This window comes from Oncorhynchus nerka, linkage group LG10, assembly GCF_034236695.1.
Source record: "Oncorhynchus nerka isolate Pitt River linkage group LG10, Oner_Uvic_2.0, whole genome shotgun sequence".
Classification (NCBI taxonomy): domain Eukaryota; kingdom Metazoa; phylum Chordata; class Actinopteri; order Salmoniformes; family Salmonidae; genus Oncorhynchus; species Oncorhynchus nerka.
In genome coordinates this window covers 22629340-22643363 of record NC_088405.1, presented here as the reverse complement: position 1 = coordinate 22643363, position 14024 = coordinate 22629340, and the positions used below count along the sequence as shown (strand labels likewise).

The 14024-nt window shown below is 42.1% G+C and overlaps 1 protein-coding gene across 4 annotated transcripts in view; it reads right to left on the bottom strand.

Annotated features, from left to right (window-relative positions):
• The window catches only part of LOC115135025 (attractin-like protein 1), a 326923-nt gene that overhangs the window by 159268 nt on the left and 153631 nt on the right, over positions 1-14024 (bottom strand). For all 4 annotated transcript variants that reach the window (XM_029669218.2, XM_029669216.2, XM_029669215.2 and 1 more), the window contains 3 exons: positions 7488-7582; positions 7210-7288; positions 4495-4652 (listed from right to left, as the gene is read on the bottom strand). In XM_029669218.2, coding sequence (XP_029525078.1) covers positions 4495-4652; positions 7210-7288; positions 7488-7582 — 332 coding nt within the window. The remainder of the gene's footprint in view (positions 1-4494; positions 4653-7209; positions 7289-7487; positions 7583-14024) is intronic.

Below are 14024 nucleotides of genomic sequence, written 5' to 3'. Positions count from 1 at the left end.
AGACCTGATTAAATTGACAATAGTCTGATGGGTGAGAATATTATCAAGTGCTTGTCAAATTGTGAATGAGAGACTGATGCAACTTTTTTCTAATAATCAGTCGCACCAAATATACTCTTCAGTTGTTCTGAAATAGACTACTTACAGATCTATTATGATGGTGTAGGCTATATTAAATGGATTTATTAGACTAAAAAGTAGATGTTACAAAGATCAGTATCGGGGGCTTGTAAGCTACATGTGGAAGCCGGAGATGCTAAACGGGTTTCTGTTAATTAACAGACAATTACTGTGAGACCGGCAGTTATTTGCATGACAGTTACCGGCTGACAAAATGTAATGACTGCCACAGCCCTACACCTCACAGACCAGATTTGGAAACTATAGACGATATTCAATCCCTTATTTTTGTCCAGGAAACAAATAGAAATTCAAAGGGGTTCGTTTAATTCAGAGAGGGTGTTATTCTGTGTGTATCCGTGAATGAGAATTTTCTTTTGAGTAAAAACCTTTTAGAATGGATGTGAAAGAGAGAGTGGAGGAGAGGACAGGGATGATGTATACTAATCATAGTCTTGGTGGTGATAGTAATCTCTCTCTTGTCAGCATCCGAAAGCCAAGGCCACAGAGCAACACATCTCTGCCTCCATCTGACACACTCTGAAGAGGACACAGCTAGACTGACCTGGCCTGCACATCCCAGAATAAAGCTTACAATATGACTGGTCTGAAAGAGTATTTACATAACAATAGCTACAGAAACCTGGAAAAACTGCATCTCATTTTGGATTTAAAATCCAACGAGTTTCTTCTCAACACGCGAGTCACTCAGTCAGCTGAAAGGACAGATGCTGATAGTGAGCCATCACTAGATTTGAAAAAAAAATCGTATACACATTACATCCTAAACCAAACTTTAGAGCATGATTGAGACTGGCCATTAGGAATCCTCTGGGCAATTCCTCATCATTACCGTGTCTGTATCGGAAGCCACCGAGGTCAATAGAACGGACGGGCCTGGTCTCGTGTTACTGACGACAGAGTTGCGGCTGAGACGGCTCTATATACCCCTGCGGGATAGGGCTCATCATGATAATTAACGTCTCACGTTACCATCACATCTAAATAGCGCTCTGATAAAACAGCATTAATGGGAAATACATATGAGCCCCGATCGATGAACGGATGACCTAAACACAAGCCGCAGGACAGTCTGCAATCAACTGCATTCATATTGGAATTCTACCAGAGCACCTTCAACTTGCCTGTATTTGATATTGGAGGTTCTCCTCTAATAATGTTAATCTGTTTGATTGCTGCATCTAAGGCCAGCTGATGCTATGCTGTGATGGTCATGGAATAACTGTAATTGGCCGAATAGCAAAAGGGTTATGACGGTTATTTATTTTCATGACTGTATTCATCCATAACCGTCGGTTACGCGGTTGTATGGTAATTGTGCCAGTCCTTACCCAGAAAGGAATCCCAAATACTGTATGAGCTTCGGAGTGTGCAACTGTCCCAGATGTGTAGCTCTACTCCTCTGACATATTCCATTGCAACATATGTCTAGCATATCCTGTACCACCATCTTTCTTTCTTTCTTTCTGCTCAGGACTATTAGAGTGGATCTCAGTGTCAATTAACTAGGCACGATGTTTGCAGTCAGTCCATTCAATCAGATTTCAGTCTGTTTAATCACAACATTGCGTGTGACAGTCACCTTAAAATATCACTGCCAAAGTCTACTTCAATTTTATGGTTCATAAGATTAAACCATGAATATTTTGTACGGCCGTCTCAGTTTTAAGGCAATCCTAAGTAATTGATGGTGACACTGCAAAACTCACGGATCATTAAAGATGATATTTTTTGCCAAATACGTTTCATTATAATTTATGCTCAATGTCGTTCTATCAAGGTTTTACGCCTTAAAAAGGCACACACCGAGAGTTCTAGAGACATTTAACATATTTATATATTCTGTAGAGACAGATATTGTTTAAAAGAGATATTGTTTCTGAACATTCCTATGAACCGATCAAATCCATTGTAGGAAGAATAAAACCTTATATATATATTTGGAGGCGGGAATTATTCACTGTGTACATACAGTGCATTCGGAAAGTACTCAGACCCCTTGATTTTTTCCACATTTTGTTATGTTACAGTCTTATTGTAAAATGGATATATATTTTTTGCCATCAACCTACACACAATACCCCATAATGATAAAGCAAAAACTGGTTTTTAGAAGAAAAAAAATATTTAAAAAATAACTGAAATACCACATTTACATAAGTAGTAAGCTACAAGCTTATACATCTGTATTTGGGGAGTTTCTACCACTCTTCTCTGCAGATCCCCTCAAGCTCGCTCAGGTTGGATGGGGAGCATCGCTGCACAGCAATTTTCAGGTTTCTCCAGAGATGTTAGATTGGGTTCAAATCCGGGCTCTGGCTGGGCCTCTCTAGGATATTCAGAGACTTGTCCCGAAGCCATTCCTGCGTTGTCTTCGCTGTTTGCTTAAGGTCGTTGTCCTGTTGGAAAGTGAACCGTCGCCCCAATCTGAGGTCCTAAGCGCTCTGGAGCAGGTTTTCATCAAGGATCTCTCTGTACAGTGAATATTGTTTCTCATGGTATAATGGTCCTTTAGGTGCCTTTTGGCAAACTGCAAGTGGGTTGTCATGCTCCTTTTACTGAGTGGCTTCCGTCTGGCCACTCTACCATAAAAAGCCTGATTGGTGGAGTGCTGCAGAGATGGTTGTCCTACTGGAAGGTTCTCCCATCTCCACTGAGGAAGTCTGTCAGAGTGACCATCGGGTTGTTCGTCACCTCCCCGACCAAGGCCCTTCTCCCCCGATTGCTCTGTTTGGCCGGTCGGCTGCTCTAGGAAGAGACTTGGTGGTTCCAAAACGTCTTCCATTTAAAAACGGAGGCCAGAGTGTTCTTGGGGACCTTCAATGCTGCAGAAATCTTTTGGTACCCTTCCCCAGATCTGTGCCTCGACACAATCCTGTCTCGGAGCTCTACAGACAGTTCCTTCAACCTCATGGCTTGGTTTTTGCTCTGACATTCTCTGTCAACTGTAGGACTTTATATAGACAGGTGTGTGCCTTTTCAAATCACGTTCAATCAATAGAATTTACCACAGATGGACTCCAATCAAGTTGTAGAGGGTCAAGGGGTCTGAATACTTTCTGAATGCACTGTATGAGAAATACAATAGGCTTTCCAAAAGCACACAACGATCCATTTAATAGTGTTAATCAAATAATTCCTCTATACTGAGTCATTGTAATTGTATGCAGTTATTCAGTCGAGGAATAGGTGAACCTTCGTATTTGGTGCCTTGTTGCAAACAGGATGCATGTTTTGGAATATTTTATTCTCTACAGGCTTCCTTCTGTTCACTCTGTCATTTAGGTTAGTATTATGGAGTAACTCAAATGTTGTTGATCCATCCTCAGTTTTCTCCTATCACAGACATTAAACTAACTGTTTAAAAGTCACCATTGGGCTCATATGGTGAAATCCCTGAGTGGTTTCCTTCCTCTCCGGCAACTGAGTTAGGAAGGACACCTGTACATTTGTAGTGACTGTGTGTATTGACACACCACCCAAAGTGTAATTAATAACTTCACCATGCTTAAAGGGATATTCAATGTCTGTTTTGTTTTTTACCCATCTATCATTAGGTGCCCTTCTTTGCGAGGCATTGGAAAAAATCCCTGGTCTTTGTGGTTGAATCTGTGTTTGAAATTCATTGCTTGACTGAGGGACATTACAGATAATTGTACAAAGATGAGGTAGTCATTCATAAATCATGTCAAAAGTCCATGCAAATTATGTGACTTGTTAAGCAAATTTTTACTCCTGCATTTATTTAGGCTTGCCAAAACGAAGGGGTTGAATACTTATTGACTTAAGACATTTAAGCTTTTCATTGTTTATTCATTTGTAAAAATGTCTAAAAACATAATTCCACTGTCATTATGGGGTATTGTGTGTAGGCCAGTGACACAAAATGTGAAATGAAATGTAATAAATATTATATTCAGGCTGTAACAACAAAATGTGGAAAAAGTCAACGGGTGTGAATACTAAGGTCCTGTAATTGTCTTCCTAGAAAGTGGAACATTCTACCAAAAGAAAAACAACAATGAATTATACAAACTCATTATAATGGTAGTGTATCCTCTGTGTTACCATTTCTCCTGCTGTGTCTGCAATCAGCAAGGCCTTCAGTTGTTCACATTTTTACAGTTCCATTCAATCTGATTAAGTACAATCACTTAATATATCGATGGAACCAAGAGACAGTCAACTGTGTTCATGGAGAAATTACATTCCAAATAATTCCCATTCAAGACATAGGGCTTATTACCCCATTGGAAACCGTAACCCTCTGACAACCCATTCAAGTTGTTAAACAAATGTTGTTTTTTCATACCTCATTTGTGGTTGGTTAAATCACTACTGACAGAACCTTACCTGGATCTTGATTGGCCAGGAGAAGTTGCTGACATAGACATAGAAGGTGATGTTGGAGTTGACTCGGAAGTTGAACTTCTCACAGGAGAAGCTGTCTCTGTGTTCCTGGATATTGGTCTTGGACACGATGGGCACCTCCTCGCCAGAGATGGTGCCAGCTGAGGGTGAGAGGTGGGTCATAGTGTAAGACGTCAAAGGAAGGATACTGAGAGGATAGTACAGTTGGTGATAGTCAAATCACACATATAGGTACTAGATACTGGTATGTGTGATTGGGGATAGGTACTGCTGTGACAGTTGTGCCAGTCAAACAAAAACTGAGTTTCATGATGGCAGTCGAGAGAGAATACAGATTAGCCAGGCTGGTGACGCTTTAGAAAACAGATTAGCCAGGCTGGTGACGTTTTAGATTACAGATTAGCCAGGCTGGTGACGTTTTAGATTACAGATTAGCCAGGCTAGTGACGTTTTAGAAAACAGATTAGCCAGGCTGGTGATGTTTTAGATTACAGATTAGCCAGGCTAGTGACGTTTTAGAAAACAGATTAGCCAGGCTGGTGATGTTTTAGATTACAGATTAGCCAGGCTGGTGACGTTTAAAAAAAACAGATTAGCCAGGCTGGTGATGCTTTAGATTACAGATTAGCCAGGCTGGTGACGTTTTAGAAAACAGATTAGCCAGGCTGGTGACGAAAACAGATTAGCCAGGCTGGTGACGCTTTAGAATACAGATTAGCCAGGCTGGTGACGTTTTAGAAAACAGATTAGCCAGGCTGGTGACGTTTTAGAAAACAGATTAGCCAGGCTGGTGACGTTTTAGAAAACAGATTAGCCAGGCTGGTGACGTTTTAGAAAACAGATTAGCCAGGCTGGTGACGCTTTAGAAAACAGATTAGCCAGGCTGGTGACATTTTAGAAAACAGATTAGCCAGGCTGGTGACGCTTTAGAAAACAGATTAGCCAGGCTGGTGACGTTTTAGAATACAGATTAGCCAGGCTGGTGACGCTTTAGAATACAGATTAGCCAGGCTGGTGACATTTTAGATTAAGGATTAGCCAGGCTGGTGACGCTTTAGAATACAGATTAGCCAGGCTGGTGACGCTTTAGAATACAGATTAGCCAGGCTGGTGACGCTTTAGATTACAGATTAGCCAGGCTGGTGACGTTTTAGAAAACAGATTAGCCAGGCTGGTGACGTTTTAGAATACATATTAGCCAGGCTGGTGACGCTTTAGAATACAGATTAGCCAGGCTGGTGACGTTTTAGAAAACAGATTAGCCAGCGAGTGTCAAAAAAAGTACAGAGAAAAGTGGCCTTCACCAGTGGTGTAAAGTACTTAAGAAAAAAAACTTTAAAGCCCTACTTAAGTCGTTTTTGGGGTATCTGTACTTAAATTTTTATATTTTTGCCAACTTTTACTTTTACTACATTCCTAAAGAAAATAATGTACTTTTTACTCCATCCATTTTCCCTGACACCCAAAAGTACTCGTTACATTTTGACAGGAAATGGTCGAAATCACACACTTATCAAGAGAACATCCCTGGTCATCCCTACTGCCTCTGATCTGGCGGACTCACAAAACACAAATGCTTCGTTTGTAAATTATGGGTGAGTGTCGGATTGTGCCTCTGGCTATCCGTCAATAAAACAAATAAAACAATTGTCCCTTCTGGTTTGCTTAATATACGGAATTTGAAATGGTTTATACTTTTACTTTTGATACTTCAGTACATTTTAGAAGTTCCTTTTACTTTTGATACTTAAGTACATTTAAAACCAAATACTTTTAAACTTTTACTTGAGTCATTTTATATTAAGTAATCTTTACTTTTACTGAAGTAATTGAGTACTTTACCCACCACTGGCATTCACAATTATAGTGAGTCTAGAGTGAGTCCAGTACAATGACAGTTTCAGAGCATACATTATACTGTAGATGCATGTACATTTTGTGGTAGAACTATGGCTGAGCGGTAACACTCCCTGAGTGGACCCTTCCAACTTTCTCCCATCTTCAACTACGTATCCCCTTGTCATTTTTGAGCTGTCCAAAAAAAGCTTCAAAATATATAAGGAGAGTGGAAATGTACTTTCTTAAAAAAAACAGACATGCATTCATATTTTAAGTGGTCCAAAATGAAGACGTTATCAAGAATACTGCATTAACAGGCCAGACTTTGGGACAGCTTTAATAAAAGATGACCCTAACCAATTTATCAGTGACATAACACACTCACTCTAATTGCTCTGCACATATATTCAAGCCCTGAAGTTTCCTCTCAAATCAAGTTTAAAAAAAAACAAATCTGGGCCCGGTACAGACTGGGCAAAGTTGTATCTTAATTGAAATCACACAAAAACACCAATGCCATAATTAAAAACTATCTCCCCTACATTTGTCAAGAGGGGCATTCCCCTACAGACATTCTTGTCTAATGAGGGACACGGACGAGAACAACAAAAGTACCAATCCCTCTGGAAAAGATGACAAAGAGAGATTATATGAGTTTCTTTCCCGTCCTACATTGGATTCTGTAGCGCAGGGGATGTGCGCTGTCTGACGCTGAGTATCTGCCGTAGACCGTAGTGAGTGTAGCAAAGGTGGACAATAGAATCAAATGAGAGGGAAAGCCCTCAACATGTTGTCAAATAAACCGTCACTATGGCACATCCACTCTATGGCAAATGACAATCTAACAAGACAAGTTACCTGTTGATCCAATAGACCAGGTGATGTTGAGGTTGAAGTTGTTGGACGCATTGATGGACATGTCCAGGTTCTTGTTGCTCTGTAAAATATGAACACAAAAGGAGGTCAAACACAAGTATTCCAAACCAACACTATGATGGTTTGGAATGACTTGGAATGATGCTAATGTGGATTCTCTGTTTCACAGCAAAATAGATGCATTAAATACATAACAGAAAGGCTACATGAGACCTGTCCCTCGGGCCCATGGTGTCTGACACCTCTGTGTGGTGACTGACCTGTTCAGGAGTGGCCATGAAGTTGATGGCGGTGTAGTGGTGGTCATCCTCCTGGAGAAGGCTGAAGGTGAACTGGTAGTCAATCAGCAGGTTATCTGCAGGGACAGAGAGACAAACAGCAGATCAGGGCCCGTCTTCTTAAAGTGCAGGGACACACAGCCTGAAGAACCCCAGCCGGAAGAGTTACCCAAGAAACAGACCACAAGTGCATGTGGCTGCCTTCATTTTCATATCAATAATGCAGTATTGCAATCAGCGCAAACAAGAGTAGAGGAAGATCTATATAACATTTTTTTTTTTCTCCGTTATTTTACCAGGTAAGTTGACTGAGAACACGTTCTCATTTGCAGCAACGACCTGGGGAATAGTTACAGGGGAGAGGAGGGGGATGAATGAGCCAATTGTAAACTGGGGATTATTAGGTGACCGTGATGGTTTGAGGGCCAGATTGGGAATTGGGAATTTAGCCAAGACACCGGGGTTAACACCCCTACTCTTACGATAAGTGCCATGGGATCTTTAATGACCTCAGAGAGTCAGGACACCCGTTTAACGTCCCATCCGAAAGACGGCACCCTACACAGGGCAGTGGGATATTTTTTTTTAGACCAGAGGAAAGAGTACCTCCTACTGGCCCTCCAACACCACTTCCAGCAGCATCTGGTCTCCCATCCAGGACAAACCCTGCTTAGCTTCAGAACATGTGTGTACCACTAATATACTGAACAAAAATATAAAACGTAACATGCAACAATTTCAATGATTTTACTAGGTTTAGTTCATATAAGGCAGTCAATTGGAATAAATTCATTAGGCCCTAATCTATGGATTACACATGACTGGGCAGGGGCACAGCCATGGGTGGGCCTGGGAGGGCATAGGCCCACCCACTGGGGAGCCAAGCCCAGCCAATCAGAATAAGTTTTTCTCCACAAAAGGGCTTTATGACAGACAGAAATACTCCTCAGTTTCATCAGCTGTCCGGGTGGCTGGTCAGACAATCCTGCAGGTGAAGAAGCCGGATGTGGAGGTCCTGGGCTGACGTGGTTACACGTGGTCTGCGTTTGTGAGGCCGGTTGGACGTAATGCCAAATTCTCTAAAACGACGTTAGAGGTGGCTTATGGTATAGAAATTCAAATTAAATTCGCCGGGAACAGCTCTGGTGGACCTTCCTCCAGTCAGCATGCCAATTGCACACTCGCTCAAAACTTGAGACATCTGTGGCATTGTGTTGTGTGACAAAACTGCACATTTTAGAGTGGGCTTTTATTGTCCCCAGTACAAGGTGCACCTGTGTAATGATCATGCTGTTTAATCAGCTTCTTGATATGCCACACCTGTCAGCTGGATGGACTATCTTGGCAAAGGATAAATGCTCACTAACAGGGATGTAAACAAATGTGTGCACAACATTTGAGAGAAATAACCTTTTGTGCATATAGAATATTTTGGGGATATTTTATTCAGCTCATGAAACGTGGGACCAACACTTGAGACCAACACATTTTGCGTTTACATTATTGTTCAGTATAGAAAATATTCACTGGGATTCAATGCCAGTTCTATTTTTATAAACGTTTGTCCTATTCAATGACAGGGCCTCATAGTACGAGCCAGAGTGGGGTGTAATGCGGGGATTTGGAACATTTAACATCTGTACCTCAGCAGGAATCTAGAAAGGTCACCTTGTCTGATTCCATTCAGAAGAAAGCCCTTGATTCGGAGGGTAGTGTCTAGGAGGAGCCATGTGAGAGACGGTCTCTAGTGGATTGTCAATATGCTCAGCAGGACGTTTCACTGTTAACCCTTCAGATCACTGTTATTAACTCTTTAGAGGATTTCAGGTTCAACCAGGGGGTGCACAACTGAACTCAGGTCCTCAAGGGGTTGCTGAGCCTGCAGGTTTCCTTCATGCCTTTTGATCAGACCTAGGAAGCCAGGTATGTGCACTCTATGGGCAGTCAACGCTATGAACTGATCAATTCAGTGTCAGGGAGCATTAGAAAACAGCAGGGATACTGTCCTTGTGGACTGGGTAAAAACAAGGCCTATATACCACAGGCGGCTGGTGGCACCGTAATTCGGGAGGGTGGGCTCATAGCAATGGCTGAAATGGAATGGTTTCCTTGTGTGTTTGATACCATTACATTCACTTCATTCCAGTCATTATTATGAGCCATCCTCCCCTCACCAGCCTCCTGTGCTATACACACACTGGCCATCACAACCAAATCCCACTCCCTAATAGGAAATGCCATCTTCATAACTTGTCAATGGCAGCTGAATACACCACACGTCTCTGCCTCAGAAGCTCACACTGTGCCATTCACTCCCCCGTTTCACGGCTTCTATGAACTGATGTTAAATCAGCCACGAATGTGTTTATGCACCAGGAGAACAAACAATTGTTTGTCATCGTTCTAACTTGACAATAAAACACTCCTGCAGAGTTCAGAGAAGACTTCATTTGACATCCTTTCAGAACACATATTTCAAGCCTTAGCAAGACGAAAGGAAATGATGTTTGACAAAGAGTTGGTTTTGTTTAGCCGTCACGGAATTAGCAGATATCAGATCAAAGCCGATGTGTGTGTCTCTCTCTCCCTCCCGCTCCGGGCACACACACGTTGCTGTGTGTTGTTTATCCCATAAGGGTCGTCAGTAAACTTCAGGAAGTTCCACATGCTCTGTAAAGGGGACACAGAAGTCCAGGGAAATGAAAAGCAGAGAATTTTGGAGCCAGTATTGTGCGTATTAATGTTATTTAGAGCAATGCAGTGCCCACTCAAAGAACCCCTCTTGTTTCTGTGGTAATGAGAAAGTGTGTGTTATTCCAGAAGAAGAGAAGACAATTAATGACATTATGAAAAGTGGAAGACTTGTCAAATTGCACAATCATTTTCTACACGTTTCAATATGTTAGATTTCACGCCTGATATAATATTGTCCACTGTGGTGCAAAAGCTCAGTGTGCAAATTAAAACTGACATCAGCAAAACAATACAACTATTTACCTTGGATAATCTAACTGACATGCAGACAAATTTGACTTTAAAAAGATAATTAAATAAAGCAAGGTAAGCATCAAATGAGCCGCACAAGACTAAAAGGAAATCCATCTGTTTTAAAAGTTTTCATAAATGAGTCATGGCATTAGCATAATGTGTAACTTTATTCAGTGTCTGAAACAAAAAAAATTCAAAAGAGCAAAATCTCACCTGTAAAGTAATTTCATATTCAGAAGCCTGCTTCATGCCTTTTGATGAGACCTAGGAAGCCAGGTATGTGCACTCTCTGTGCAATCAATGATATGAACTGATAAGTCCAGTGAGTTGAATGAAGCCTCATTCAACATCTGCTATACAGGATCCACTTGGAGATGTCATCCAGTGCCTGTTACTATTCATTACCTTGCATTTCAAACACTCTTCAAAGACTAACAACAGAATGTACAGCCTGATAGTACAAGGGTAAAGCAATATAATTCAGTTAAAATACTTTTCTTAAAAGGTCAAGATGGTCCTGTATGGCTCTGTTAGTAGAGTGTGGAGTTTACAGTGCCAGGATACCCATACAACATGTAAGCATGCAAGACTGTTCGTCGCTTTGGATAAAAGCACCTTCTAAATGGCATATATTATTATTATTATTATTATATAAAATCACTGAAAAATGAATTTTCAAAAAGGACACCATTGAGAATTTACTTTCAGAACAATGGCTCAGAAGAAGTGGTATCCTTGATTATTCTGGGCTTCCAGGTAAAGTGACACTTGTAATGATTTTTATTTTTTATTTAACTAGGCAAGTCAGTTAAGAACAAATTCTTATTTTCAATGATGGCCTAGGAACAGTGGGTTAACTGCCTGTTCAGGGGCAGAGCGACAGATTTGTACCTTGTCAGCTCGGGGGTTTGAACTTGCAACCTTCCGGTTACTCGTCCAACACTCTAACCACTAAGCTACCCTGCCACCCCATGATGGAGGCACTTCTGATGGTACTACTCAGCTGTCTGATGGTACTACTCAGCTGTCTGATGGTACTACTCAGCTGTCTGATGGTACTACTCAGCTGTCTGATGGTACTACTCAGCTGTCTGATGGTAGCACTCAGCTGTCTGATGGTAGCACTCAGCTGTCTGATGGTAGCACTCAGCTGTCTGATGGTAGCACTCAGCTGTCTGATGGTAGCACTCAGCTGTCTGATGGTAGCACTCAGCTGTCTGATGGTACTACTCAGCTGTCTGATGGTACTACTCAGCTGTCTGATGGTACTACTCAGCTGTCTGATGGTACTACTCAGCTGTCTGATGGTAGCACTCAGCTGTCTGATGGTAGCACTCAGCTGTCTGATGGTAGCACTCAGCTGTCTGATGGTAGCACTCAGCTGTCTGATGGTAGCACTCAGCTGTCTGATGGTAGCACTCAGCTGTCTGATGGTAGCACTCAGCTGTCTGATGGTAGCACTCAGCTGTCTGATGGTAGCACTCAGCTGTCTGATGGTAGCACTCAGCTGTCTGATGGTACTACTCAGCTGTCTGATGGTAGCACTCAGCTGTCTGATGGTAGCACTCAGCTGTCTGATGGTAGCACTCAGCTGTCTGATGGTACTACTCAGCTGTCTGATGGTAGCACTCAGCTGTCTGATGGTAGCACTCAGCTGTCTGATGGTAGCACTCAGCTGTCTGATGGTAGCACTCAGCTGTCTGATGGTAGCACTCAGCTGTCTGATGGTAGCACTCAGCTGTCTGATGGTAGCACTCAGCTGTCTGATGGTAGCACTCAGCTGTCTGAGCCAACTGCCTGACTGATAATGTTCAGACATTTATTGTAGAAGTCAATTGTATGCTCAGAATGACTAGGATTAGTTCACGTGGCGATAGTTCCCTCAGTCGGACAGACCATAGTCTACAGACCACAGTCTAATTTGGCAAGTAGAGACGATCAACACAGAGAAGCCTCTGTGCTTGGGTCTGGGGAGAATATCTCTATCTGACACTGGTTAGGCGTCTGGGCAGAGTGCCGGTCAGATAGTGTTTAGGAGTCAGTGCAGAGTGCCTGTCACATAGTGTTTACGCGTCAGTGCAGAGTGCCTGTCACATAGTGTTTAGGAGTCAGTGCAGAGTGCCGGTCAGATAGTGTTTAGGAGTCAGTGCAGAGTGCCGGTCAGATAGTGTTTAGGAGTCAGTGCAGAGTGCCGGTCAGATAGTGTTTAGGCGTCAGTGCAGAGTGCCTGTCACATATAGTGTTTACGCGTCAGTGCAGAGTGCCTGTCACATAGTGTTTACGCGTCAGTGCAGAGTGCCGGTCAGATAGTGTTTAGGAGTCAGTGCAGAGTGCCGGTCAGATAGTGTTTATGTGTCAGTACAGGGTGTCTGATCCTCTCATGAAAAGAGGCTTGAGGGTAAAGGCTGGTAATGGCAGGTGGTGTGGCTGGTAGGACGCACTTGGTGGCTCCTTCATTAGGGCCTGCTAGCTGACACTGCTCCACTGTGAGGGCAACTCATTACCACACCAGCCTGGTCAGCTACTGATGACCAGCTTCCTCATTAGAATCAGCCATGATTACATTCTGGTAGGAAGTCATCTGAGCTGAACTACAGTACTGGTCCTCCAACAGCACAATGAACTAGACCAGCCTCCAGTGATAGGAAGTATTAGCATTAGTATAATTCCTAAGTAGTAGTAGTAGTAGTAGTAGAATAATAAGTACATAGTAAAGCCATACAGTAATTGTAGAAGTATTAGTAGAAGTAGTAGTAGTAGTAGTAGTAGGCGTACAGTAGCAATATCTCCATTAATAAAATGTAATGCCTCATCATCATTACTGTCACTATCATTATTAGTGTCATTGTGCTTGATAGTTCTGCCTTGTCACAACTGACATTAGCGGATGGTTAAATAATTTGCATGTAATGAGCCTGCAAAGTAAACATCAATCCACTCAAAGAGAGGGCGGTGTGTGCGCTACACTTCAGTCACCCTGATTCACTAGGCATAATTGGCACAATTAGTCTCTATAACCTACCCATTCACATCCCAGCTTACACATCCCACACGTCTGCATATCCTACATGTCCAACAAATCCGCACTGGCAGTGCTTCTAGGAAAGGCAGGGTCGGACTCATGATTTAGCAAAACAACATGATAAAAGCTTTGAATCTTGATTGACTATGACATATTGGGCATACATCAAAGCCATGGTTATGACATTGGGTATCCATCTAAGTAGCATTTAAGTGGGGCTAAACATTTGATCCTACATAACCCTTTAAAGAGTAACTGCCTTTAAAAAGCAACAAATCACTTTGAAAATTACCTTTGTGGCGTCGATTCAAGTCAGAAACAGTTATTCTAGTGCCAAAATTGACGAGATAGTGTCAATAGAATAATTTCTGTCATAGTCAGTCTTGTCTAAAATGGAGATTGGAAAATCTGTGCATCATAACAGGTAAATGAAGGTTGGGTTTTTGATTTGATGATGTCCATTTGCCCACTAACATGGGGTGAGCAGCTGAGGTGATAGCTCTCTATCC